This window comes from Cupressus sempervirens, chromosome 9 (genome assembly GCF_028749045.1).
Source record: "Cupressus sempervirens isolate cs-2001-9-10 chromosome 9, ASM2874904v1, whole genome shotgun sequence".
NCBI lineage: Eukaryota > Viridiplantae > Streptophyta > Pinopsida > Cupressales > Cupressaceae > Cupressus > Cupressus sempervirens.
Window position 1 is genome coordinate 770,517,077 of NC_143126.1, and position 25,547 is coordinate 770,542,623.

The window sequence follows — 25,547 nt, forward strand, 5'->3', positions numbered from 1 at the left end:
CATTATGAATTTTAGGATGACCTCATAGTTAAACTTGTGAACTTTTTATAATAGAAAAGGACTAAAGATATGATTTAGATTAATTAGATAAACCAATTGAACTAGACTTATATACATCTAAACATTAAAAAAAAAAAATTATTTAACTAAGAACAAGTAAAACTAAAAATGAAAATTCAACTGTTAGTTTATAAAACATTGTCTTAAACTAAACACACTTTAAGCCTTTGATTTTGATGGTGACTTGTATTAACCATATGAAAAGGTTCTACACGCTAGGATTTTCCACAGCATGATATATATCTCCATCAGGCATCACTCGAAACTGAAAACAAGAACAACAACAAATCAAACATCCGAAAAGAATTTGTGCCTTCCAATGAGGAAAAAGAGAATGCCACCAATTATTAGTTCCTGCTGAGGCAGAGAACTATTTCCTAGGGGTTGCATTAAACAATGATTAAACTTAGCTTCAACAGCTAATAATGATTCAGTTTTAAAAACATTTGCTCTCTCCTTCATAGTCTAGTTGGTGAAGTTGCATGAATTTTAAGTACCATATTTATTATATTAATCAAATGGCTTTTTCCTATTGAGTGATTTGATATCTCTATGGTCGCAGGTGGTCTGAGGCTAAATTTGAGTTTAACGATGTAGGAGAAGGCGCGACGATAGAGGATAGCTATCTAACAAAATAGTAAGCACACATTCTGAGGTACGATGCAGGGTTATTGTAAGGGAAAACCACATTATGGGGTTTTGGGTTTTTCAAGCTATAGACAGTCTGTAACACCGCCATTTTGTCTAGCCATCCCTTTCGCTTTTGCCCTAAAAACTTGCTAAGTTAATGATGATTCATTTTACTTCAGTATGGAGTTGTTGACAGTTGTGAAAGACCCTGCATGTAGAACTCGTGTCTAGAGAACATATGGACAAGTGTTGTGCTTGGAGATTTAATCTGCTTTCTATTTCCTCTGAATACAATTGATGCTATTAATTATACTTCTATTCAAAGGTTAGTAAGATAGTTATATACTGTCTTCCACTATAGTCAGTTTGTAGTGCCTACCCTCGTTCACATCTTTTCTGTACATTGTTGTTATTTTTTTTGAAAAAAAAGGGGGTAAAAACTTTATTGAAGAAGAGAGCAAAGAAGTACAAAACAGAACAAGGCCTAAACCTCAGGAAACACTAAAAACCACAAAAAAACTGTAGAAGCAAAATCAACTCTCCCTAATACCACTTACATCCTCTGTCAATGTTCTCTCCAAGTCTTGACGTAACTCACTTGGCAACTTCTCCCACTCATCAATCCGCCAACCATCTACATTTCCAGATGCCCACTTTGCCAAACTATCAGCTGCCCTATTCCACTCCCTTGGAATATGGGTATAAAACACTAAATCCATCATAGAACTAACCTGTAATATCTATTGCACTATCAAAGACAACTCCCAGCTAAAATCTGAAGACTTCCTCTCAAGTAGAAGATTCACAAGAACCTGAGAATCAGATTCACAAATCACCTTGCGCCACCCCAGAGCATATGCCCTCTGCAAAGCATAAAGAATAGCCAACCCTTCCATTCTATTAACAATTTGCATCCCTTTATTAACTGAGAATATAAAAACCACCCTTCCAGAAGAGTCCCTACCAATCCCACCTATACCAGTAGGCCCTGGATTTCCCCTAGAGGAACCATCAGTATTAACTTTTAAAATGCTAGCCGGAGGGGTCATCCACTTCCCTATCCTTTGGACTTTATGTTTCACCCTTCTGCTTCTCCTTACAAAGGCAAAGCTTGGAGATATTCCTTGAATTCAAAACCTGTCAACCATTATAGCATCGTCCCTCTCAAGAGGCATCACTACCTCATTTTTAGCTAAGACTGTGTCCTGAATCATTCCCAAAATTCTAATCCAAACCTGCTGAATCCCCAAAGCTTCTCCTCAAAATATTCTCCGATTTCGTTCCAACTAGACTGGCCATAGCAAAAAGGTAGGTCTAGTATGCCAAACATCCTGCAAGAAGGGAGCCAGGGATGGGGGCCTCCTTAGTCTCAACCAAAACTCCATCAGAGAGGAGGCGTGAATGCACGAGCATTTCCAAACATCCCACCAGAAATGCCATAACTGTAGAGTGAAAGAGCAATGGAAGAATAAATGCATAGAGTCTTCTTCCTCACTACTACAAAGGATACATCTCGATGGGCTAGAAAAACCCCTCTTCCAAATATTGTCCCAAGTCAGGCATTTGTTCCAAACCAAGGTCCAGATAAAGCAGTTACATTTTGGCCAAGAAAATTGACTCCAAACTTTCTTCCACCATTGAACCTCCCCTCCCACCAGCTGTTGGGAGAGTAAATCCTAATAACCAAAGGAAATAGTATAAATGCCCTTGGGATTAGGGGACCAGGCCAGCACATCCTCACCCCTAAGGGCATTACAGTCCCACCTCAAAAGAATGAACTGGAGCTTAGCCCACTCCGCTTCCGAACCAAAAATAGGCCACTCCTCCGGATTCTTCCACCTTGCCTCCACCAGCTGACCCTGAGGGGAAAAAGATTTAAAGTCACACACTCTTGACCATCCAGCATCACAGAAACTCTGAGCCAACCTACGCAAATGAGGATACTGAACAACTAGGGGAGGATACCCATCCCAAGCATCATGCTAGAACTAAGCCTCTGAGCCACTTTTGTAGATCCATTGTAAGCCACCCTTAATGAGTGCCGCTCCTTTTTTGAGAGTACTCCAAATCACAGAGCCTTTCCCACACAAACCATACCGAGGAATATCATTATGGGGGATCCCTAGGAGGTACTTCAGAGACAAAATTCTAGCTCAAACCTATTCCTTTTCCACACACCAATGCCAATACAATTTAGCAGCTAGAGCAGTACCAGTAAGCATTGATTGCCATAAACCAAGACCACCAAACCATTTTGGGCTATCGACAACCTCCCATTTGACAAGACTCCAATTGGTTGAAGATAGATTACCAGCCCATAAAAATTGTCTTGCTAAGGAGTCCAGTTCCCTAACAAAGCTCAATGGCGCCACCTGAACCATACTCCTATAGAGAGGAAGAGCTTGAACCACAGATTGAATTAGTTGGACCCGACCAGCAAAGGATAGCTAGCGGTGGGTACAATGAGTAACTTTGGCCCAGAACTTGTCAAGAATAACCTTCCATGAATCCTTAGAATGCCTACCACCAGAGATAGGAATGTCGAGGTAGAACATTGGAAGACTTCCAATTTGGAATCTAAGAATATGGGCGATTCTCCTCTAAATAGAAAGTGGAGTATTAAAGAAATAAATGGAAGATTTGTCGTCATTAATCATCTGACCTGAAGCAACAAGATAAACATCCAACACTTTGCGTATATTTAAAGCCTCCCGAACGGTAGCCATACCCATCAAGGGTATATCATCCACAAACTGTAGGTGAGATTGCACAAGGAGGCCTCCTCCCCATTGCCAGCCCTGAATAAAGCCCCCTTCAACATTACTTTTTATCAATCGGCCCAGACCTTCTGCGAAAAGTAGAAACGAATAAGGAGATAGGGGATTGCCCTGCCGTAATCCCCGAGAAGCACCAAAGAGATTAGAGTGTTCCCCATTAATCAAGACTGAGAAAGAAGTCGAGTTCACACAACTCATAACCCATCGAATCCATTCCTCCTCAACACCAAAGGCACCCAGAACCCTTTGGAGAAATGACCAATGGACTCTGTCATATGCGTTAGCCATGTCCAACTTAATGAACATAGCCTTGTCTTTAGACTTGGCCATAGAATGAATAGTCTTAGTCACCACAACCACCCCATCCAGGATATGGCGCCCCATCACAAAGCCACTCCGTTCTTCAGAAATTAATATTGGAAGCCACTTTTTTAACCTGTTAGCAATCAGCTTAGATATAATTTTATAAATAACATTGCAAAGAGAGATAGGGAAAAATTGACTAATCCGATTAGCCCCTTCCCCCATGGGGATGAGAGCAAGGAAAGTAGAATTCAGAGCCCGGAGCATTTACTTGTTGCTCTGGGATTCCTGAACAACTGCCAGTAAATCTAACTTGATAATATCTCAAAATTCCTGGAAGAACTCAATCGGAAAGCCGCCTGGACCTGGAGCTTTTCCTTTTTTCATCTAGAAAACAGTCCCCTCTAATTCTTCCAAAGAGATGGAGCTCATAAGATGCTCTTTCATTTCCAAAGAAACTAAAGAAGGAATACAAGAAAGGACCTGGGCCTCTTCAATCGAGTCCCCCTGTGAAACCTCCCTAAATAAAGACTCAAAATACTGTACAGCTTTGCTGAAAATCTCCTGAGAAGAAGAGAGCGTCTCTCCCCTAACATTCACCAAGGTTGATATGGAGTTACCATGTTGTTTGGCCTGAACTAAATTGAAGAATAAAGTAGTATTCTTATCACCTTCTTGAAGCCATTCAATACGAGCTTTTTGTTTCCAGTAGATTTTCTCTCTCAGTTCCCACTCCTCCAAAGTTTTCAGAGTCCTAGCTTCCTCACGCAACAAATAATCTGACACCCCCTCTTCCCTTAACAACCTGGTAATATCATTCAACTCAGCCTGGGCTGCATATTTCTCTTGAAAAATATTACCAAAGCAATATCTGTTCCATCTTTTAAGCTGATATTTAACATATTGTAGGAGTTTAGCAAAGATATACATTGCTATACCAAAGGCAGGTCTACCATCCTTCCACCACTCAGCTACATAGCCATATAGATCTGGGTCCCTTAACCACATAAGCTAGAATTTAAAAGGTGGCTTCTGAGGCAACCGATTGGAGGAGATAACTAACTTAATGGGCCAGTGATCTGACCCTCTCCAATCTAATATATCAGACCTGGATGACCATAATCCACCCACCCAAAAATAGGATACCATGAAACGATCTAGTCATTCCACAATGCAATTATCTCCTATTCTTCTATTATTCCAAGTGAACTGGCCATTACTAGGCTTGATATCTATGAGATTGAGTGCTAAAATGTCATCCCGAAGAAGCACAGAGGAGGGCTCAAGTCTTGCAATACCCCCCCATTTTTCAGAGAGATCTAGAATAGCATTAAAGTCTCCAACAATAATCCATGGAAAATAAGGAAATAACCCACGAACATAATGAATATTATTCCATGTAAGGATCTTACCTTGGAGCTCAATAGGGGCATAGACATTGGAGAGAAGAACAGACTCTCCTGACTCGTAGCATAGAGAGACCAGGGAAATAGATGATCTAAAGGATATCCACCACATAGGCTGGATCTTTCATGGGTTCCAAAGGCAAGCTACCCCCCCTGAAGATCCCAGAGCTCCAATGCACTGACATTGACCATTCTTCCACAATTTAGGAGCTATACTCATCATACTCTCAACAACAAATTTGGTCTCCTGAAGAAAAAGAACATCAGGAGAATGAATTCTAACCAATTCTCAAACAACTTTTTGTTTAGGGCCACTATTCAAGCCCCTTGCATTCCATGAAATAATGATCATTTCTGGGGAGTCGAGAAATGAGAATCCAAGGTCTTGATAGCTCCTGACTCCACCAGATTCTCCCCAATCATCTTAATCTTCTCCATGTCCTTCTTACGCCCACTTTTACCACTTTTCTCAAAAACCCCCTTCTTGCCATCCTTCTGAAGAATACCCAAGTGAGGAGAAGACTTGCCACGCTTATCCATATCCGAAACTACACTCCTTGCAGGAAGGGCAACACCCCCTACTTCCTGACCCCGATCAACATTTAACCCCAGAGACACCTGAGCCCCTGCCTGCCCATCAGTGACCATAGGCATAGCAAGTTCAACCTGTGGAGTAGGAGGAGGGTCGGAAGAGACAATCTCCTAATCAGGCTCCACAACTAATTGAGCCAAGCTACTAGATCCCGGAATAACTTCTTGCTGCCCCAGTTCATCTAGGACTTCAAATCTATTAAAGGTATCCTCCTCCTGTCTCTCCATCAAAGTCCTCTTTTGACCTCTATTACGATTGCGAGCCTTGACCTGTACAAAGCCCTCAACATCCTTTTCCTCTCTTGAATTTGGCTTCTTCCCTTTATCAGCCCCAAGATTGTGACAAGGAGGGAGTGGAGGCCGATGTTCAACCGGCTTGACCTTCGGGCACCTACACAGTAGGTGGCCATATTCATGACAAAGTCGACACCGGAAGGGAAGGGTCTCATAATCGAGTTGCTGCACCCAAGAATGTGGTCATGTGCACAATTCAACCTCATCTGGCAGTGGTCTACTCAAATCAAGCTCCATACAGATTTGAGCAAAAGTCATAACCCTCTTCCTAAGGGTTTGGGTTGAGGACCCAACCGGTTTCCCCAACATCGAAGCGAGCATATGGAAAACATCCTCTCAACAACACTCTATTGGAAATCTGGCTAGCCGAACCCACACTGGGACCCAATTCGAAATCTCCTCAGAGGGGTTAAATCCTGCATGGCATGGCTTAACAAATAGCCCAACCTGGTTGTAAAAATAGGGCCCGCCCTCAAATACCCTATTACGATCTGCCATGTAGGCGAATGTAACCATGAAAAAGTTGTTTGCAAACAACGTGACATCCATTTCACCCTCTAGCTCCCAGATTCTTTGAGCCTAGTTTTCTAGAAATTGAAGGGATACTCTTAAACCTAGAAATATACAGTACAACGAATGCTTTGAATAGTATTCCACATCCTCAGCAATCATCTCGTAAGGGATTACCAATTTAGGTCTTTCTTTGCATCGCTCCAGGCACCCGTTTATCTTTGTGATTCAAGAACTGCTAGACGGATTTGAAGCTGTAACTCTTGAACTCTAAGAAAAAAGGGCATTATCAAACACCCTCACCCCTTGATTTGGCGGATGCATGTCCTCTGCATCATGCAAAATAATGTCAAGTGAGACCCATGGCAGCTCACCCATCGTCATTCTTCCACCGGCCTGGAGTAATCACCGTAGGGGACCACGAACCAGGTGACGCACGACCCACCGTCCCCACTGCCCGCAGACCGAACCAAGAGTAGAGAACAGCCTACAAAAATGGCATTATAGACCAGACACCAACCTTCATGCCGACTGAATCACCTGCCCCCGCAGGTGCACGTACAGAAAGCTTAGAACGGAGCTAGGGCACGGCTGCCCTAGCTCGTCGACCTTGCACAGACACCCATCGTAGCGCACAACCCATGAAACCCTTTAGTTGTCCCTTAACCCACATTGTTGTTGTTATTATCAGACTATGATAGACTAGTTTTATGTTGATGGATTAGTGGTATTGTTTTGAGACTATCAGACATTATGTTATGGATTCAGTTAGTATATGATGAGATCATTTAGACTTTACATTTCATGTATGCATGATGATCACTACATTGCTTTTAGTTATTGTTGATGATTAGTTAGATGGTTTATTATCTAATGTGCTTTATTATAGATACTTACCCCATACTTGCATGTGTATGGTGTGCATGTTTGTTCATATTGTATGGCGTTTCTGATATGGTTAAGGAAGGGAGTCGTAGTTACCTACTTAGTCGAGATCTACATGATGCACCACTTCCTGCTTTTGCCTGTTTAGCTTAGCATTATATATATTGTATGTACATGCATGGTTTTTCTGCAGGTTGTAAGGATCGAGTATCGACTTCCCTGAATTGCCAGGATGAGCGTACCCTATTATACTATCTCAATGATAAGAGAAGGGAGATAAATTCTCAAGTCCAAATCCCAAACCCTTAAACCATTTGTCCTAGTGAGGTAGGACAAGGATCTGGATACTTTACCCACTGAATGTGTCGGATGACATATTTCATGATTTTTAACCCTTTAGACTGATTTTGTGTGAATTGCTCTATGATGGGTTTTTATATTTTATCTTGGAGGTCTATAGTGAATTTTCCATTAATTAAGTCTTAATAAATGGATTTAATTAATAAATTAATTATTTGAGAAGATTAATATAAAATATCATGGTCTTTGATATTTTGATTATAAATAATTAAATGTGAATTAATTGAGGAAAAAAGATTTTAAAAAATAAAATTAGAAATTAAAATTAATAATAATTATAAATAATAATAAAAGTAATAAATTAATAATAATAATAAAAGTTATAAAAATTAAAATGAAAGTTATAAAAATTTAAATAGAAATTATATAAAAAGTAAAATTGGAGTTATAAGCTTGCCTAGGAGTTAACGCACCTTTCTATTTCTCTTATGTCAACAACACGGAGGTTAGTGCATCAATTAAGCCCATAGTGTCTACAACCTTATGATTCATCTAGAAGGTTAGAAAAGACACATGCTTAGTTGGTGACACCTTCTAGCTATTTCTAGAAGCATTCTAGGTGTTTCCTGAGAACTCTTTATATTCAGGCATTCCTAGAAGCTTAGAGATAGCATTTGGAGAGCATTTGGAGCATTGGAGGACTCGAGAATTATGACGAAGGGAGGAGCTTGCTCTGCAGGTTTTCTGAGGAAGAGCAAATTAGCATCAGAGCCCGGGTAGATTCTTGTGATTTTACTTATGCTATTTCTACATCTTGCATTCTCTGTCTTCTTTGTGTCTTCCATATGTCTTCTGAGGATTTTCCTATCTTAATTGTATGCATTTTCAATATGAGTAGTTAAAATTTATTTGAGAATCTTTTATGCATAAATCAGAAAAGAACACAGGGCTAGGTTTAAATTCATAGCCAAATCCATTAGATTAATATTTGTATAAATTTTGAGATTTAAGTTTATAGGAAAATTCTAAAAATTAGAATTTTTAAATAAACTGTTTATATTTTTGAATTTGCACACATAAACACACACACACACACACACACACACACACACACACACACACATATATATATGTGTTTATGTGTTGTGATATTGATTAACTATGCATGTATACACACACACACACACACACACACACACAAATATATATATATATATATATATATATATATATATATATATATATATATATATATATATATATATATATATATATATATATATACATATATTTACCTTTATATATATATACATACCTATGTATATATACATATATATTTATTTAATTGGAAAAATCAAATATGGAATCGCAATCGATAATGTTTATTAAAGATCTGAATTTCATTCACATTTGTGAAATACGATTTTGAATATGTGAAAAAATAATAATAATAATTTACATATTGGGTGGGGCAGAATTGCACCTCCCCGTACCCATGCCTTTGAAATGGTTGCTGGGTACCTGCTACACAGCGTACCTGCGCCAGTGCCATCAAGGCAACAGTCGCAGGGTACCCGCGGCGGATGTCACATTTGTGACAGTCGTTGATACGACGACGGGTGCTTTTATGATTTGGCTTTGTTTTTTAAAAAGAAAGAATGTAAGCTATGAAATTCAATTTATATTTCATTTTTTATATAAAATGTTATATTAATATATATTTATATACGTATGTATATATATATATATATATATATATATATATATATATATATATATATATATATATATATATATATATATATATATATATATATATATATGTATATGTATATGTATATATGTAAGTATGTAAGTATGTTATTAATGAATTTAAATTATTATATATTTGATAAATGATTTATAATAAAGGTTCATCTTTTATAAGGGTGAATTATTTTATAATATTGTAAGTTAACTATTAAGATTTAATCAATTGATTTAATAATATATATAATGAAATATAATTAGTAGTTGGTGGGGGTCGTTTTCAAACAAATATTATAATTGGGAGATGGATTTTGGACTTATAAAGGAAAACTTTTATCTATCCAAAACAACACGTGTTAGGAAAATGTACAAAATGTTCCTCCATTCATTCCCCAAACTTGAAAACATAAACTGAGACCTCTACATTTAGATTCAAGTATGTAAATTTAGCAAAACCAAAACATATGTTTGCATTGTGTATTCTTTATGCTATTGTTTTGGATTTTGAGTTGACTAGTGTTGACCAGTTATAGGACATCTACCAGAGGCTTGGGGGTGATGTGATTGTGATGTCATGATGATGTTTTAATCTCAATCTTTATAACCCCAACCATGGTTAGGTGATGGAATGCTCTATGTAATGTTTGTAATTACTGATTGTTATAGTTGAGATTCTTACTTGACTTAACCATTTTTTGTTCATCGATCAGTTATCCTTGGTTTATTTTCTAGTCGCCATGATGGGACTGAATGTGGATTTATTCTTGATGATGTCATGTTGTGACATGTTTTGACTCAACCATTTTGGAGTCTTCAATCAATATAAATGAGATATATTTTTGTTATTGAGAACCAATGGATACTTTTGATTATCAATGATACTTTAGTTGCCAATAGAGAGCTGTTGTGATCATGATTTTCTATGGATGCTTGCTCATGGAGATTTGATGCTTTTATGCATATTTGATGATTTTATGGATTATCTTTTGTGATTTTGAGATTTATGATTCCATGAGCTTAGGGTAGGTTATTTGCATGTAGTGTTAGGAAGTGGCTTGCAATGGGGGCCGGGGCTCTAAGATGCTGCCAAGGTACCTCATTGTAAGTTGGATTAATAAGTGAAAACATTCACACCTAATACTAACTAAATGAACCTAAAAAGATAAGTGTTTTGTTCTCGTCCATGCCTTGAGTGCTTGTATAGACTAGGAAGGGAGTAGAGAGAACGCATGGTTGGTATGCCTCGTCAGTATGAGAGGATACTAGTGGCCTCATGAGATTAGTATGGACTTGTGGAGTTTAGCTAACTGCCAGGGTAACTTGTATGTGATAAATGCGATGACACTTTCCCGCTTGCATAGTAGGTTCCTACATGTCTTTGTGTGCCCCTGGGAATTAGATGTCGATTTTGTGTTTGGAACCTTTGAGTTAGTATACTTTCAGAATTCCTAGACTTATAGAGTTTTATACTATGTGATTTTGGATAGCCTATTTGGGACTTGAGATTATCTCCTCAGCACGGTGGGAGTGGACCACTTAGGTACCACGCAGTCAAGTGGTAGTGTTTTTCTACTCTTATCATTTGAGATTCATTGAGACATTGTGGTTGTTGCGTCCTTCATGATGGTGGATATGTATCCTTTCATTGATGATTAGCATATGTTAGATGATGTTATCTTATGCTTTTATTTGCATGTTAGATTACTTTCTGCATATGATATAGTATATGTTAGGAGTGACATTCCTACTATGTTAATACCGATGACCTCTTCGGTGATTTTGGAATGTTATGCACGGAGGGATACCTAGGGCCCACGATGGTCTATGATGCTATTAACGGTTGGGAGGAACCGTGCACTTAGTTTATTATGTTTGATTTTTATGATCGATGTATATGTCTTCTATGATGATGTATCATGTGTATCATGTGATTATCTTTACTTTGATGTATCATGGATTAGAATAGGATGATGTATCTTATTTCACATATGTATATTCTTTTAGGCTTTTCATACCCTATGACATGTACAGTGGATGATTGAGCATTTGGAAATGTAATGTATGACCATTGGACTTATCAATATTATTTCATGTGGTTGTTATATTTGATGGAATTCAATAATGTTAGTTGATTTAGATGTAATTCAATGTTAAGGGATCTTTAAACAATGTAACCAGTTGTGAATGTTATGTTTACATTTAGATGGACATTGCTATTGCTTTCGTTAATGAGTATAAATTATATGTGGTATTTATTTTCATATTTAAAAAAAAAAATGCTACCAAACTTAGTGAAATTCTAGGTTAATTCTTTAGATCCCTTGACGGGGCATTACACAGTTGAATTACTGCAAATGGATTTCATAATGTATATATCTTTGTTTTTGTTTTGGTAGAAAAATGCGGTACTATTTTTTGTTTTGCTGTTTGTGAGAATTGACTGGACATTTTTGAAAGAGAATGAGCTATCCCCAAAACCATGAACTAAAACTATTGTTTCTACATGACATATAGGTCCCTCATCTCTTACAAGCATTTGATGTACTTCTTCTCCTACCACACTTTGTACAAGGGTTGTGACATTTGTTCTGATGAAATTAACTTGATTTTTTTTACAATACATCTTCAGGTTGGAAGGTGCTCTAGCATTGCCATTGTGGAAGCTTGAAATGTGTATGTGACAGTGGCAAAAATGTGTGGACAAGTAGGGGGTTTGGCATTGTCACTTTGGTTGTTGGCTTTAATACACAGATAAATGCATTCTCCTTTTATGCGGGCAGTAAAGGGCTTTATGCTTCTTCATGTACATGCAATGGGAAATCATTCATCAACTATGTTTTCAAGGCTTTCAATCTTCACTTTTCAATTGGACAGACATGTTTACTAGTTTAAAGAGTTTGGAATTTTATAGTTAAGAGGGAGGATTACCTCTCATTTAATTGAATTATAAATCCAGATCTATGAAGAGAAAAAATGACTTTCCATAACATGTTTGATGAGAATTATTTGGATTTGTCAACCTTTTTAAAATTATTTTGCATTTTGGCATCTTATTGGATGATATTCTTGGAACTGATTTTGAAATTGGCTGCTGCTGATGACTATCTAGATCTGTTCTAAATTATGGAGATTCCCCTTTCATTAAACTTAAGAGACATCCTTTTCTTTACGAGACTCATGCACAAAGAATTGATAATTCCCTAAAGCAACTTTCCAGTTTTACAAAGTAGTAAGGTTGTGGTTCCTCAAAATCTAGCATAGACTATCCATCATGATCACAAGGTTCTTAAGGTTCATTATTCTCTTTTCTAACATGGGCTTGCAGTTAATTTAACAGCATTGCTGGTGGTTCACTAGTCTACAACAGTTTAATTATCCTATCATCTGTTTATGAAAAGGAGCTGTGTGTGTTTTCTACTTCTCAAATGGTAATCTAGATTGCTGGTTTTTGTTTGGGGAGTATGGTGTTTTTCCCTAGGTTTGGTTGTTCAATTTATGATATTAATAGAAATTTCCATAATCTGCAAACGAATAAACACAGAATTGAAAGCAGATCTGATAGTGATAAAGTTATTGGCAGTTCAATTCAAGTACCAAATCAATACGACTTTATAATCAATTGATTCATATGGTTCAATTGTACCACAAGTAGACGTAGTGCCACTTGTAGGTATCAGGTATCATCCATGCTTGCAGGTATGAGGTATCATCCACAATTAGCGAGTGTGGCTGTGAGTTCAGTGTTTGTTCCCTCCCTCCCCTACATTGATAGAATTGCACTGTCTTTAATGTGAGTTTCTTTGTTTAGCATACAGTCATTTATTTATCATATGGGGACTGAATTTTCAACTTTTTAAATCTCATTTCCTTACTTTATTTGTGAACCTACAGTCATTTATTTATTACATGAGGACTGAATTTTCAATTTTTAAAATCTTGTTTCCTTACTTTATTTGTGAACCAATTAAATATTAATTTGAGCAGCTACATATTTTTAATTTTATATAGATTCTAGATGGGAGGGTTTTTCTAATGGCATTTCCCTAATCCCATAACCAATGGAGATTCATTGTGAATTGGCAAATACATTTTCAATGTTGAGTGTACTTTGTAGGCAAGATGTAGGTTTGCATTAACGCTAACATTTATTTGACAATAGTAGAGCCAAGCTTTTTTTGTTTGTACAATTAAAGATATTATACTGCATAATCAATTCCATACCAAAAAATCCAAGAGAGTGGTGAAAGGAAGGAATGCAATAAAAATTTTATTTGATTATGCAGTAATGCAATCGAGCATTTATTTCATTTTTTTAAAAGTAAATAAGTGAATTAGAGCTGAATTGGAATCTAAATGTTGGTATTCTATTAATTCTGTATTAATAAAATTAAGGTATAAAAAATGCGAATGTCATTTATAAAATAAAAAATTCTATTGTTTTCAAGAGTCAAGAAAATTGGTGAAGAAAATATTTGTGATAACTATTCTAAATGCCATCATCAAGTTCTAATCAATTTGTGTTTACTACATTCATTCTATTTTTTCCATTCTCTTATAAAATGGAAAGAGTCGACATTAGAGCAATATATAGTTAATTTTATTAAAACATTGAGATATAAGAATATAACTGTCAATATCTATGTTTTACCATATTTATTATTAGTTAATTTATTTTACTATATAGACACAATCAATAAAGTAAAAGAAGCTAAAGCTAATGTAATAGTAATATAACCGTGGAAAATGAATTAGAGCATTCCTATGGAAAATGTTACAATACAATAATTTTTTTTTAGATTGCAGGAATCGAGTACAACACGGCCCCCTTATAAACTGTAGTGCACCGAGAAAACTTTATAATGTGACCGATAGCGCTGGCAAAACACGCCCACCAGTACCACGAAGAAGATTTAGCCAATCGAGCTAGGGCCTCCACCCATTACAATACAATATTTAACAATAAGAAAATTTTGAAATTTGATACATATAATAAACAATAAACAACCGTGAAACATCATCCATGAAAACAGTAAAAAACTGTGAAACATTATCCATGAAACTAGTTTTGGAAGGACCGTCTTTGGAAGGAGTGTCTTTGGAATCAACAAATCCATACTACCTTGATTGATTTAAAATAAATGCTAAACAACTATGAAACCAGTCTTTGGAGTGAGAGTCTTTGGAATCAACTGACCCATACCACCTTGATTGATTGAAAATCTTGCCCTTTCTAATCTGACATAACTCCTACCAAAATCAAATTCTACCATAGTTATGCACTTGGTAGGAACTATGCTGCCCTGCAGTGCTTGTTGAATTTAGTTACACCCCATAAATTGGGCATCCACCCATGATGGCCCATCTGTTAATGTCCACTTTGTGAACAAAAGAGGCTATTTATGCATTTGTCAGTTGCCAATCAATGATTGCTCTTGTCACGATTGTCAGCTCTCTTTCTGTGTAACCCAATACAATATATTTCCAATCCCACTAATGGATGATAAAAAAACCTTTCTTTTGTTCAATTCAATATAATACATTTGATTAAAAACTTTGAATACATCATTCACAACGCCCAAATAAACGATGGTAGTGTAATGCCAAATATAAAAGTTGCACATTGCACGCCCTAGAATTATGAGTTAGTTCAAAAAAACCTAATATGGTTGACAAAGCCGTTTTCACTGTATATAATCTCCAAGACATTAGAATGCAGCTCTCAAGACTAAATCAGTTATTCTAAGGCTGATTAGGCTCTTCCAATTTGAAGATGAAAGGAGAAACCATATTTGATAAGCCAATTAGAGATATGTTTCTGATTATTTCTCTAACACTGGTTTTATTGGTGTGTTTCTATCTAACTAAGCGAACTTATTGGCCTCTATCTACAGAAACTGAAGCCACACCTCCATATGTAAGTTTAATTCAGATTAACATATCTTTTGTAATAATCTATGGTTTGAATCACACTGTTTTCTAACTCAATATTATTTTGGGTTTGTTTTCAAATAGAGGTTGCAAGTGATTCAGATGAGTTGGAAATTGCTTTGGCAAAGGCTTCAATGCCAAACAAGACTCTGATCCTCACACTAGTGAATGGGGCATGGATTGACCCAAACAATTTGATAGATCTTTTTCTTGAGAGTTTTAGGATTGGGGAAGGAACACATGACTTACTTAACCACCTCCTCATTGTGGCCATGGATGCAAAAGCTTTCAACCGCTGCATAGAAATTCATCCTCATTGCTATGAGCTCAGGACTGAAGGAGTTGATTTTACCGAGGAGAAGTCCTTTGGGACAAAGGATTATATAAAGATGATGTAGACTAAAATTCTCTTCTTCAAGACTGTGGTTGAGCGAGGATATAATTTTGTGTTTACTGTAAGTTTCCTCACATACCCCACATTGTAGATGTTTACTGTAAAGATCATCAAAAAAATTGACATTGTTATTCTAATAATTGTAGTTTCATTAGATTGACTCTAGGATATTTGGTTCCGTATTTAAAGAAAGTTTACTAGTCTATGTGGTTGTTTTGGTATATTTGGTGTTTAAGTAGAAGTGATCTTTTTAATTAGCTATTGAGTTAAAAGTTTTGATTAGTCTATAAATATTTCAATTAATGTTTTTTTATCTTTAATTTTATTCTAGTTTTCTATATACAAAATTTATAACATTGAAAATCATTCAAAGTTCTACTTCATTCAAAGTTCTACTATTTATCTTTGATGTGGTGAAGTGTGTATATTTCACCTTTAAATGTTCAAATTTTTAACAATAATAATAAATTTGATAAATTTTAAAATTTAAATTCTATTTTATCTAATAAATTAATTAGTATAGAAAATAAACTAATAAGAATAGAATTTGAAATAGAATTCCACACAATCTTTCTCTTATTTATCAAAATAAAACAGTTAGAACTCTATATTGTTCATTATTCTAATAGATTAAAATTAAATGATATTTTTTTAACCAAATCTAATTAGATAGTATTGAATAGTAGAAAATTTCACCAAATCTATTTTTTTTTAATACTAAAAATCAAAACAAAAAAAGAAACAAAGCAAAAAGCTTAACAAGAAGCTTTGTCTAATACATGTAATCTCCTAATTTGTCTTTCTACCTTTGTCTGAGACATCTCATGTATTCATCTTCAAATTCGTTGTCTCATACTTTCACGCTCTTATAGTTTATCTGTCTTAAAATATTTTACTACTTTTGTTCGAATATTATTTACAGGATGTAGATATAATGAATTTTACTAATTTTTCTTTATAGATGTAGATATAATGTATTTTACTAATTTTGTCCGAATATTTTTTACAGGATGTAGATATAATGTGGTTACGAAATCCATTGGAGAGGTTCTAGGTTGAGGCAGATTTTCAAGTATCTTGTGATTTATATAAACATAATTCACGTAGTATCTCAAATGATCCAAATACAAATTTTCATTTGTTAAAACGAATGAAAGAACTGCTAAACTCTATGAACTTTGGCATGCATATACTACTATAAATCCTAATAGGCATGATCAAGATGTCTTTAATATGATGAAATATTCCTCAAATTTTACTCAAATTCTCATAGATATTTTATTCCTTGATACAATTTACTTTAGTGGATTTTGTGAATTGAAGGCAAAATTAGAAGAAGTCTATACTATGCACCCCAATTGTTGTGTAGGTTTAAAGAAGAAGATGACTTATTTGAGAGACACTCTTGATGATTGGATTTTATTCAAATCTTTCAATCTGAATAACACTTTTGAATTAAAAAGAAGGAGAGAGGTGGGTTGGAGAAGTAGAATAGAATGTGGCCCTTTGTAAGTACATTATTGAATATAAGAAAATGCTAGTATAACTAAATTTTAAATGTGTTATTAATTGGTTGATAGAAATAAAAATTTGGAATTTAATGGAAATTTATTATTATTATATATTTCTTTAAGATTATTATATGTTTATATTCACAATTTTTAACTTATATGACCTGAATTTAATGCTATGATTTTTTAGAAAGAGGGAGATGTTGTATAAAATTATATTTATAATTATTTAATATTATTATGAGATGTATTTATACTTGAAATAATTGGATAAACAAAATATCAGTAGAAAAATAAAATTACCAAATAACTATATAAATGTTTTTATGTACAAATTTCAATAGATGAAATATTCAATTTTCATAAGTAACATAATTTTTTCTAAAATAAAAAATAAAATCTTATGTCCTACTTCACATGGTGTATTACATGGTTTACAATCACTCATATTGAATTTTTAAAGTACATCAAGAGCATACTTAGTTTGGGAAAGCATGATCCTTCTTTCTTCTTGCCATACTTGCATACCCAAAAAGTAGTGCATTAGTCCTAAATTAGTTATTTCAAAAACCTGTTTGAGTTGATCTTTAGTTTTCTCAATATCATGTGTGTGATCTCCTGTAATAATCAAGTCATCCACATACAATACAATGATAAAAAATTTATCATTACTATGTTTTACATACACGTCTGGATCAACTTTACTTCTTTTAAATCCAACATCTAGAAAGTACTTATTTATTTTTTAGCACCATCCCTTGGTGCTTGTTTAAGACCATAGAGTGATTTTCTTAATCTACACACCAAATTTTCTTCACCATATTTAATAAATCCTGGTGGTTGTTGCATGTAAATTTCTTCCTTTAAATCACCATGCAAAAATGCACTTTTTAAATCCATTTGAAAAACTTTCCAACCAAGCTTTGTAGCTAAAGCAACTATTGTATGAATGAAATTCATCTTAGCTACTCGAGCAAAGGTTTTAATATAGTCTATACCTTCTTCTTGTGAGAAACCTTTAACCACTAACCTTGCTTTATATTTTTCAATAGCTCCATCTGATGTGAACTTGGTTCTATAGGTCCACTTGCAACCAACCACATTTTTGCCTTCTAGAAGTGTTGTTAGTTCCCATGTTCCATTCTTTATCAAAGAATTGTATTCTTCTTGCATAGCTGCCTCCCATTCATCTTTTCCTTTTGCTTCTTTATACGTGCTTGGAGTGTCAACCTGCATCACCTAAGTCATAAGAGCATAGTTAGCAAATATATTTCTAGGACCTTCTTGGTAAATTCCTTGGATTTTCATTATCACTTTCACTTGATTCTTCAACTTGAGTCTCTTCCCATGTAGTAGTTTGTACACCTTGACTTTGACCATTGGTAGAAATAGAATTTTCTTCATCAATCAAAATTGGGAAGAAAGATAATGTTGGAGACTTATCATTCTTAATATCTTCATCAAACCATAAATTTCTTTTAATATAGATTTCATTAGTTCTAGGATTGTATAAACTATATCCTTTTGATTCCTCACTATATCCAACCATTATGCACTTCTTACTCTTCCTTTCAAGTTTTCTCCTTCTTTCATCAAGAATGTGAGCATATGCTTTACAGCCAAAATATTTATATGCTTAATTGCTAAAATATTTATATATATATAATTGCTAAAATATTTATAATTAGATGTGATTCAACGTTAAGGGATCTTTAAATAATGTAATCTATTATGTTATGTTATGTTTGCTTTCATTTGAATTGTTGCTATTGCTTCCGCTATCATGTGAATGTTATGAATGGTTTTACTTTCATGTTTTAAACAAAAATTTTTTTGGCAAATTTAGTGAAATTCTTTGGATCCCTTGGCAGGGCATTACATTTGGTATTAGAGCAGGGTACCTATGGGTACCCCACATCGCAAAACGCTTGCGATAGGGGCAGATCCCAAAATTGCCACACACACACGTACCTCCGACAACGTCCACATACCCATGCAGGCGTGGTGTACCTACGGTGGGCAGTAAACAACACAGTTTATTAAGCCAGAGCAATCTCATACCGCTCAATATCATGATTCAAATTGCAACATATTTTTATATATTAAAGTCTTATTATTATAAAGTGTTGCTTGTTGGTTTTTATATATATATATATATATATATATATAATTTTATAAGTGATTTTTAATATTGTAATAAATTATTGATGCGTTATTAATAATAATTTAGATTTTGATTTAAAAATTATTAAGTAATTTATTGTCAATTTATTTAATAAGATTATTATCATAACTTGTTAATATAACTTGTTCATTTACAAGTTATTATTAAATTATTAATTATGGTTGATTAATGTAGTCAAAATTTAGTTGGCTAAACCAATGGTGAATCGGTGAGAATATTGATAATTTAAATCATTAGTGTTAAAATTATTAATAAGGTTGCTATTTGTTAATAATTGTAAGACTATTAATGGATAATAGTATAAATGCTTTCTTATAGTTATTGCTTAATTCGATTTAAGTTAATAATAGAAGTTATGGAAGGGAAGTGTAATTAAGTTCTGAATCTTGTCAAGATATTGAAGTGCATAACTTTAATATTTTAAACAAATGGGATTTATTTGACAGCATGATAAGTAGGAAATAATGAAGGGAAGTTAATTCATTTTATCATGATGACGATTGGTAGCTGTTAATGAATGAGTGGTTTAGAATATTTATCCGAGGAGAGTATTATAGGGGAAACATTTTATGGAAGGCGATAGGTATCATTCTCATAATTTGAACAATGGAAATCATTTCTTGGAAATAAGGGGGAGTATATTGCTCTTAGTAGTGCAATGATTTTATTCGATATTAATGGGAAGTTAGTTATATTATCATGATGTTATCTGTAATAAAACTTGGACCTAAATAATTGAGAGATTATTAATCCTAATGTTAATGAAATGGCATAGAGTTGATTGATAATTAGTTGAATCAAATGATACGGGTATGTTAAGAAAAAAAAGTTAGTATTCATTGATAGAGTGACAAGTATGGTCATTATAGATTTATGGATAAGATTTCCAAAATAACTTGCTATTATTATTAGTATTATTGAAATATTAATATTTGTATTGAAGTTGACTTTCTACGTACAACTATTGTAGGTCAATTGATATTCTTTAGGTTTTTGGTATGGTTGTGTAATTGTTAATTAAATCAATTAACTAGAGTTAATTGGATTTAATTAATAATTATGCAATTCTTTTAAATGAGATTGTAAAAAATATTGATATCAAAGATGATAGGTCTTAATTTGATGACTTGAATAATGACCTTAGATGTTTTAATGGTGAGACGTAGTAATATTGAATTGAAAACTATTAGAATGACAAGAGTCATGGAATTGTGTACCTATGTTAATTGGTAGATTAAATTGATCATTTTGATAAAGTTATATTCTTCTTATTCAAAGATTGATAATTGATTCTCTTATAAATGAATAACGATCCTTGATTATGTTGAAAAGTTGAAGTAACATTAAAGGAGAGTTAATCAATTAGAATATGGATCATAGTTAAATAAAGAGAACAAGTTAATTAAAGGTCAACGATGATCAGTTTAGTGAGTATTTATCCTTAAGTTATTCTTAGAATGTAATTCTTAATAATAGAAGGATAATGCTATCGGGGAACAATTGGGTTGACTTGTAGGTCAAATGATGAAACTTAAGACACTTGAAGTATACTTGAAATGAAAACTGAAACTCTACACTTAATTCAACTATGTAATATAGCACAACCAAAACATGTGTTTGCATCATGTATTCTATATGCTTCTTGTTTTGGGTTTTGGGTTGACTAGTGTTGACCAGTCTTAGGTTGTTACCAGAGGCTTGGGGGTTATGAGATGTGTTGGCATGTTGATCTTATTTGGTCTTGATCTTTATAAACCCAACCATGGTTATGTGATTGTATGCTCTATGAAATGTTTGCATTTACTGATTGTAATTATTCATCAGTCTTCATGTGTGAAGCTGAGATATATGTATCTGAGACACTTGAGCTAATCATTTTTGATTCATCGATCAGTTATTCTTGGATTATTTTCTAGTTGCCATGATGGGACTAAAATGTTGATTTATTTATGGATGATGTCATGTTATGACATGTTTGACTCAACCATTTTGGAGTCTTTGATTAGTATGATTTTGAGATATATTTTGGTTATTGAGAACCAATGGATACTTATGATTATAAGTGATGCCTTCAATTGCCAATAGAGAACTGTTGTGGTCATGATTTTCTATGGATTTTTTTCAGATGCTCATGGAGATTTGATGATTCTTATCTTGGAGATTTGATGATTCTTATTATGGATATTTGATGCTTTTATCATGGATATTTGATGATTCTTTTTATGGATTATCTTTTGGATTTTCTTTACAGTCGCTTGTACAGGACTGTGGTGATTTTATAATTCCATGAGCTTAGGGTAGGTTATCTACTTGCAGTGTCGGGAAGTGGCTTGCAATGGGGGCCGAGGTCCTAAGTGGCTACCAGGGTAACTCATTATAAGTTTGGTTAATAAGTGATAACATTTACACACTAAATGGGGATTAAATGAACTTAAAAAGATAATTGTTTTGGTTCTCACTCATGCCTTGAGTGCTTGTACAGGCTAGGATGGGAGTAGTGAGGACGCATGGTTGCCATCGTGCATTTCGTAGTATGCCTCGTCAGTATGAGAGGATACTAGTGGCCGCATGAGATCAGTATGGACCTGTGGAGTTTAGCTAACTGCCAGGGTAACTTGTATGTGATAATTGCGATGACACTTTCCCGCTTGCATAGTAGGTTTCCTACATGTCATTGTTGTGCCTCTGGGAATTAGATGTTAGTTTTGTGTGATGAAACCTTTGTGTTATTATACTTTTAGGATTCCTGGACTCATAGAGATTTGTGCTATGTGATTTGGATAACCTGTATGGGACTTGAGATTATCTCCTCAGCACGGTGGGAGTGGACCACTTAGGTTCCACGCGGTCGGGTGGTAGTGTATTTCCACTCTTATCATTTGAGATCCATCCGAAACACTGTGGCTGGAGCTTTCTTGGTTGGTATTTATCTTCATTCTATTCTTGGATCATTATGATAGATGATATACCCTATGATGGATGTATTTACTGGTATGTTTCTTACATTGATGATTTGCATATGTTAGTTGATGACATATTATGCTTTTCTTTGCATGTTAGTAGGATGTTTTAGGAGTGACATTCCTACTATGTTTATAGGCGATGATCTCTTCGATGTTTTGGGATGTTACGCACGGAGGGATGGCTAAGATCCACGATGGTCTAATGATGCTATTTATGGTTGGGAGGAACCGTGCACTTAGTTATTTATATTTGTGATATATGATTATCTTTTATGATGGATGTTTATATCTTTATGATGATGATGTATCATGTATGATATGTGGTTTCATTTACTTTAATTGCATCATGGATTAGTATTGGATGATGATGTTCTTTGTTTACACGGATGTTTATTCTTTTAAGCTTTTCATACCATATGTCATGTACAGTGGATGATTGAGCAATTGAAAATGTAATTTATGAATGCCGAATGTATCATTGCTATTTAATAAGGATGTGATGTTAGATGAATAGTTAATATATATATCATAAAACAATATTTATTAATATAAAATCGAATTACACAATCGATTTATTATTGCCAAAGCAAATATAACATAAACTTTCCATTGTCATACCCTACACACTATCAAATTTGGCACTCAAACTTGGCACGGGTACTGGGAACTGTCCACCCTTGTGACCTTTGTACAAACCTACGACTATGGTCGCTATTTGATTAATCATGCTGCGGCTTGTCTTGCCTATCGCCAGTCGTGGGTACATGGTACTTGCATCCTCAAATCTTAGGCCGTGGGGGGGGGTACGAAAATTCGTCCCTCCCCAATAACCATATGTTATTTTATTTTTTTAATAAACATTTTCAAAAATGTTTTATTTATATACGATTTCAATTATTATAAATATTTTAGCAATTAAGTTTTGTAAAATGAAATATAATGAAGATGATCCAACACCATTCTCATGGTGATAGAGATCAATGATTGTAAATTTTAGTACAATTTCCAAATCAGAACTTGTTATGAATTTTACTTACAAACTCCATGACAATGATACGGCTGGCTGATCCAGCTAGTTCAGAAGTGTAGGGTTCAATGAAGATGCGGTGGCTAGAAACTTGACTCCTTAGGATTCAATTAGCCTTCCAAACTACTGTGCCTTGAACCCTAGCACATGGAATGGTATTAAATTGATGTAGATGATTGACACTCCAAATGTTGATTTTTATTGACCAGCATCTCTCTTTTTCATAAGGATGTTATTGAGAGAATAGCTATGGTTACACAGTGAATCAAAATCATCTAAGGATAGAACCTAAATCGATCATGCCTTTCAGATAATTTGTAACTGAAAAGAAGACAACTAACAGTGGGGATATCATCCATTGGAAACATCTTATCATATTTGCATATATTAAAAGATGACAAGTAAACCACTAAAGGTGAGGAAACAGCCGATCAAAATTACATAGATTATCTAGGTTTTATCAATCATTCTTCAAATGATGACAGTGTCCAATGTAAGAAGTTAAAATGACTTGATTCTGCATTTTGTATTGGGTCCTGACTAGCTACCAAGAATTATCCAAATTTCGATAGAGTTCCCATAGTCATGAAAATGCTCAATACTTTCTAAAACCACTCTCATACCGAAACATCGTATAGATTTATAATAGTTGAAATCCACCTTATGGTTATATGTCGAGCTATTCTAAAACCAATTGCCAAGGGATCCGAAGAATTTCACTAAGTTCGCCAAACAATTTTTTTTTTAACATGAAATTAAAACCATTCACAACACTGGCAGAAGCAATAGTAACATCCAACTAAAAGTAAACATAACATAACATAATAGATTACATTCTTTAAAGATCCCTTAACGTTGAATTACATCTAACCATAACTATTCATCTAACAGGTTTAACTATAAATTTGAAATCATCTTTTCTCAATTTGATTCTAATTCGAACCCAAACCCGTTTCAGATCTAATTTCTTCCTTAATTGGATCTAGAGTTTTCTATTGTTTTCTTCTCAACCAAATAAAATTTTAAGATTTCAATTCCAAATTGTAGATTCAATCACAAAGAGTATTAAGACACATATATAACAGACATGATGAAGAGAGGAAGAGAAATAGTGCAAAGAGAGTATGTGAATATCACAAGTGCACCTGGACACTGATGCTAAATTTACCATGCCTTAGACGTCCATAGAAAATCCCTTCCTTCTCCATCATTCGCAATTCCTCCAAGATCCAAGCCAATCGAATCCTCCAAGTGACTAGAAGTGCTAGAAGAAGCATAAGAGCATATTGAAGCATAAGAGCATGTAGAGACATATGAGCTTTTCAAATGCATGAAAGCTTTGAAGCTTCCATTTTAGCTTGAAGCTTGTAGCTTCCATTAAGCTTGTCCAAACACACTAGGAGAGCCTCTATTTAAAGGCCTCTAAGATGCATCTAGAGTGTCTCTAGAAACAACTAGAAGATAAGCATGACAACTAAGCATGGGTCTTCTCCAACCTTCTAGATGAGTCTTAAGGTTGTAGACACCATGTGCTCAAATAAAATGCTAACTTCTAAGTGTAGACAACTTGTGCATACTTAGAGTGCAAACCCCTATGTTGTCTACATGACAACTTTCAAGAATTTTCCAACTCCTATGTGAGAAAATATTAAAATAATGCTCAATAATTAATATAATATTTACTTTACTTTTTCCAATTTAATTAATTTATTAATTAAATCTCATGCACTAACTTTAATATCTCCACTTTTCAATCTTAATATATTTATATTTTAATCACATGAAATCTAGAATCTTTTAATAATTTTAAATATATTTTCCACTTTTAAATTTCATTTTCCAAAACTTAATTGCCAAAATATTTAGTAGCTTTAATAATATTATTATTTAGTCATTTATTAAAAAATGATCTTCAAATATATTATTATTAAAATAAATGTTGTCACATTCCAACTTTTAAACTTTTAACTTTTTATTTTCATATTTAATTATTTTATTTAATTAATTTCCTAATTAATTAAATAAAATAAATAT

At 34.2% G+C, this 25,547-nt stretch overlaps 1 protein-coding gene and 1 pseudogene across 1 annotated transcript; one reads left to right on the forward strand and one right to left on the reverse strand.

Annotated features, from left to right (window-relative positions):
• Positions 1–268: 268 nt before the first annotated feature.
• On the reverse strand, positions 269–3,755 carry LOC149540967 (uncharacterized). The gene is made up of 8 exons (XM_089802760.1): positions 3,353–3,755; positions 2,869–3,091; positions 2,375–2,616; positions 2,014–2,132; positions 1,828–1,895; positions 1,503–1,689; positions 1,248–1,421; positions 269–325 (listed from the first exon to the last, which is right to left on the reverse strand). Exons 1-8 carry the CDS (start codon positions 3,753–3,755, stop codon positions 269–271), a joined length of 1,473 nt encoding a protein of 490 aa, XP_089658886.1.
• A 5,496-nt stretch (positions 3,756–9,251) lies between these two features.
• LOC149540968 (uncharacterized protein At4g15970-like) overlaps positions 9,252–25,547 on the forward strand; it is a 39,818-nt pseudogene continuing 23,522 nt past the window's right edge.

Bases quoted from the DNA above. Each gene is read 5' to 3' on its own strand.
- LOC149540967 (XM_089802760.1), bottom strand. From the start codon at position 3,755: ATGGCTAACGCATATGACAGAGTCCATTGGTCATTTCTCCAAAGGGTT. The intron at 3,092-3,352 runs GTCAGATGATTA...CTGTGGTTCAAG, and splicing joins TGTTTATCTTGTTGCTTCAG to CTCTTCCTCTCTATAGGAGT. The intron at 326-1,247 runs GTAAGTGGTATT...TCTTGTTTTCAG, and splicing joins AGAGAACATTGACAGAGGAT to TTTCGAGTGATGCCTGATGG.